Here is a 4,192-nt window from a genome sequence, read left to right as displayed (position 1 = left end):
GCTCTTCCTCAGGAAAACGTTACCCTCTCCCCCGTCCTTCGTCGGGTAAATGTTACACTCTCACCCGTCCTTCGTCGGGTAAACGTTACACTCTCACAAACGTTACACTCTCACCTGTCCTTTGTCGGGTAAATGGTACACTCTCACCTGTCCTTCGTCGGGTAAACGTTACACTCTCACCTGTCCTTCGTCGGGAAAACGTTACACTCTCACCTGTCCTTCGTCGGGAAAACGTTACACTCTCACCTGTCCTTCGTCGGGAAAACGTTACACTCTCACCTGTCCTTCGTCGGGAAAACGTTACACTCTCACCTGTCCTTCGTCGGGAAAACGTTACACTCTCACCTGTCCTTCGTCGGGAAAACGTTACACTCTCACCTGTCCTTCGTCGGGAAAACGTTACACTCTCACCTGTCCTTCGTCGGGAAAACGTTACACTCTCACCTGTCCTTCGTCGGGAAAACGTTACACTCTCACCTGTCCTTCGTCGGGAAAACGTTACACTCTCACCTGTCCTTCGTCGGGAAAACGTTACACTCTCACCTGTCCTTCGTCGGGAAAACGTTACACTCTCACCTGTCCTTCGTCGGGAAAACGTTACACTCTCACCTGTCCTTCGTCGGGAAAACGTTACACTCTCACCTGTCCTTCGTCGGGAAAACGTTACACTCTCACCTGTCCTTCGTCGGGAAAACGTTACACTCTCACCTGTCCTTCGTCGGGAAAACGTTACACTCTCACCTGTCCTTCGTCGGGAAAACGTTACACTCTCACCTGTCCTTCGTCGGGAAAACGTTACACTCTCACCTGTCCTTCGTCGGGAAAACGTTACACTCTCACCTGTCCTTCGTCGGGAAAACGTTACACTCTCACCTGTCCTTCGTCGGGAAAACGTTACACTCTCACCTGTCCTTCGTCGGGAAAACGTTACACTCTCACCTGTCCTTCGTCGGGAAAACGTTACACTCTCACCTGTCCTTCGTCGGGAAAACGTTACACTCTCACCTGTCCTTCGTCGGGAAAACGTTACACTCTCACCTGTCCTTCGTCGGGAAAACGTTACACTCTCACCTGTCCTTCGTCGGGAAAACGTTACACTCTCACCTGTCCTTCGTCGGGAAAACGTTACACTCTCACCTGTCCTTCGTCGGGAAAACGTTACACTCTCACCTGTCCTTCGTCGGGAAAACGTTACACTCTCACCTGTCCTTCGTCGGGAAAACGTTACACTCTCACCTGTCCTTCGTCGGGAAAACGTTACACTCTCACCTGTCCTTCGTCGGGAAAACGTTACACTCTCACCTGTCCTTCGTCGGGAAAACGTTACACTCTCACCTGTCCTTCGTCGGGAAAACGTTACACTCTCACCTGTCCTTCGTCGGGAAAACGTTACACTCTCACCTGTCCTTCGTCGGGAAAACGTTACACTCTCACCTGTCCTTCGTCGGGAAAACGTTACACTCTCACCTGTCCTTCGTCGGGAAAACGTTACACTCTCACCTGTCCTTCGTCGGGAAAACGTTACACTCTCACCTGTCCTTCGTCGGGAAAACGTTACACTCTCACCTGTCCTTCGTCGGGAAAACGTTACACTCTCACCTGTCCTTCGTCGGGAAAACGTTACACTCTCACCTGTCCTTCGTCGGGAAAACGTTACACTCTCACCTGTCCTTCGTCGGGAAAACGTTACACTCTCACCTGTCCTTCGTCGGGAAAACGTTACACTCTCACCTGTCCTTCGTCGGGAAAACGTTACACTCTCACCTGTCCTTCGTCGGGAAAACGTTACACTCTCACCTGTCCTTCGTCGGGAAAACGTTACACTCTCACCTGTCCTTCGTCGGGAAAACGTTACACTCTCACCTGTCCTTCGTCGGGAAAACGTTACACTCTCACCTGTCCTTCGTCGGGAAAACGTTACACTCTCACCTGTCCTTCGTCGGGAAAACGTTACACTCTCACCTGTCCTTCGTCGGGAAAACGTTACACTCTCACCTGTCCTTCGTCGGGAAAACGTTACACTCTCACCTGTCCTTCGTCGGGAAAACGTTACACTCTCACCTGTCCTTCGTCGGGAAAACGTTACACTCTCACCTGTCCTTCGTCGGGAAAACGTTACACTCTCACCTGTCCTTCGTCGGGAAAACGTTACACTCTCACCTGTCCTTCGTCGGGAAAACGTTACACTCTCACCTGTCCTTCGTCGGGAAAACGTTACACTCTCACCTGTCCTTCGTCGGGAAAACGTTACACTCTCACCTGTCCTTCGTCGGGAAAACGTTACACTCTCACCTGTCCTTCGTCGGGAAAACGTTACACTCTCACCTGTCCTTCGTCGGGAAAACGTTACACTCTCACCTGTCCTTCGTCGGGAAAACGTTACACTCTCACCTGTCCTTCGTCGGGAAAACGTTACACTCTCACCTGTCCTTCGTCGGGAAAACGTTACACTCTCACCTGTCCTTCGTCGGGAAAACGTTACACTCTCACCTGTCCTTCGTCGGGAAAACGTTACACTCTCACCTGTCCTTCGTCGGGAAAACGTTACACTCTCACCTGTCCTTCGTCGGGAAAACGTTACACTCTCACCTGTCCTTCGTCGGGAAAACGTTACACTCTCACCTGTCCTTCGTCGGGAAAACGTTACACTCTCACCTGTCCTTCGTCGGGAAAACGTTACACTCTCACCTGTCCTTCGTCGGGAAAACGTTACACTCTCACCTGTCCTTCGTCGGGAAAACGTTACACTCTCACCTGTCCTTCGTCGGGAAAACGTTACACTCTCACCTGTCCTTCGTCGGGAAAACGTTACACTCTCACCTGTCCTTCGTCGGGAAAACGTTACACTCTCACCTGTCCTTCGTCGGGAAAACGTTACACTCTCACCTGTCCTTCGTCGGGAAAACGTTACACTCTCACCTGTCCTTCGTCGGGAAAACGTTACACTCTCACCTGTCCTTCGTCGGGAAAACGTTACACTCTCACCTGTCCTTCGTCGGGTAAACGTTACACTCACACGTCCTTCGTCGGAAAAACTTTACACTCTCACAAACGTTACACTCTCACCTGTTCTTCGTCGGGTAAATGTTACACTCTCACCTGTCCTTCGTCAGGAAAACGTTACACTCTCACCCGTCCTTCGTCAGGAAAACGTTACACTCTCACCCGTCCTTCGTCAGGAAAACGTTACACTCTCACCCGTCCTTCGTCAGGTAAATGTTACACTCTCACCTGTCCTTCGTCAGGTAAACGTTACACTTTCACCTGTACTTTGTCAGGTAGATCAGTTTTATCACCTTTGCTCATTACGACTGTCACAGTAAAGCTCCAGCAGCGTGGGGTTTTTCACTTTCTCACAGCGCTGTCAGTGTTTCAGTGTTTCTTCGTTGTTGAGATGAATTCTTCTCACCTCTGTTGCAGGTCCACTGAGCTGGACTCTAACTGGTCCTGGTATCCTGGTATCTGGATGCAGGTGGGAGGCAATGCCAGCGCGGTGAGTGTCTCTGCTGTCTGTTCTGCCTAATGAAGAAACCAGTGAGCGCTCCACTGATGTATGTGAGGTAATGTGAGTGTGTTCCCTACAGAGTGCCTTCTTCAGTCAGCACGGCTGTATCACCAGCGCAGCCAATACCAAGTACAACAGCAGAGCAGCGGTGCTGTACCGCGAGAGAATCAAGAGTCTGGCCACGCAGGCCACCCGACAGCACGGCACTGAGGTCTGACACACGCTCACACACACACACACAGACAGACTCACACACACGCTCACACACACATGCTCACACTCACAGAGTCAAATCCAGAGCTCGTAGCTTTCGTGATCGTGCTCATGCTGTTGTCTGTGTGTTCAGTTATGGCTGGACAGTCAGGCTCCTCTGTCACCCACGTCACCCCTCGACAAACACGAGGACTTCTTCACCCAGCACACCCAGGTGAGGAACAGCCCCTTCTCATGCGACTTCATTGATTACTATTTATGTAATGAGCATTCATGGCTCATATATCATATTTATGCTTTTAAAACTGTCTGCTTTTTCCGTTTTCCCCCAGACCCCCCTTAGGGAAGGATTCAGTGTTCAGATGAACACCAGCCAACCACAGGATGAAGCTCAGGATAAAAATAACAACGGTACAGTAACTAGGGGAACACAATGTGCTCACATGAATGATGTGTTGTGTTTCTGGAGGATGT

General features: G+C 50.8%; 1 protein-coding gene across 3 annotated transcripts in view; it reads left to right on the top strand.

Moving 5' to 3' along the window:
* Positions 1–4,192, top strand: part of arfgap3 (ADP-ribosylation factor GTPase activating protein 3) — a 35,671-nt gene that overhangs the window by 25,774 nt on the left and 5,705 nt on the right. Inside the window, exon 1 of one of the 3 annotated variants that reach the window (XM_016254528.1) lies at positions 3,159–3,245. The exons of the other annotated variants lie outside the window; for them this stretch is intronic. Within the exon in view, the coding sequence (XP_016110014.1) occupies positions 3,217–3,245 (29 nt within the window). The 5' untranslated portion in view covers positions 3,159–3,216. Of the gene's footprint in view, positions 1–3,158; positions 3,246–4,192 lie in introns of those variants that run through there. 3 annotated transcript variants of the gene reach the window in all.

The sequence above is a fragment of the Sinocyclocheilus grahami genome, unplaced genomic scaffold (genome assembly GCF_001515645.1).
Source record: "Sinocyclocheilus grahami isolate Dianchi unplaced genomic scaffold, SAMN03320097.WGS_v1.1 scaffold1257.1, whole genome shotgun sequence".
Taxonomy (NCBI): domain Eukaryota; kingdom Metazoa; phylum Chordata; class Actinopteri; order Cypriniformes; family Cyprinidae; genus Sinocyclocheilus; species Sinocyclocheilus grahami.
This window is presented reverse-complemented; position numbering and strand designations above follow the sequence as displayed.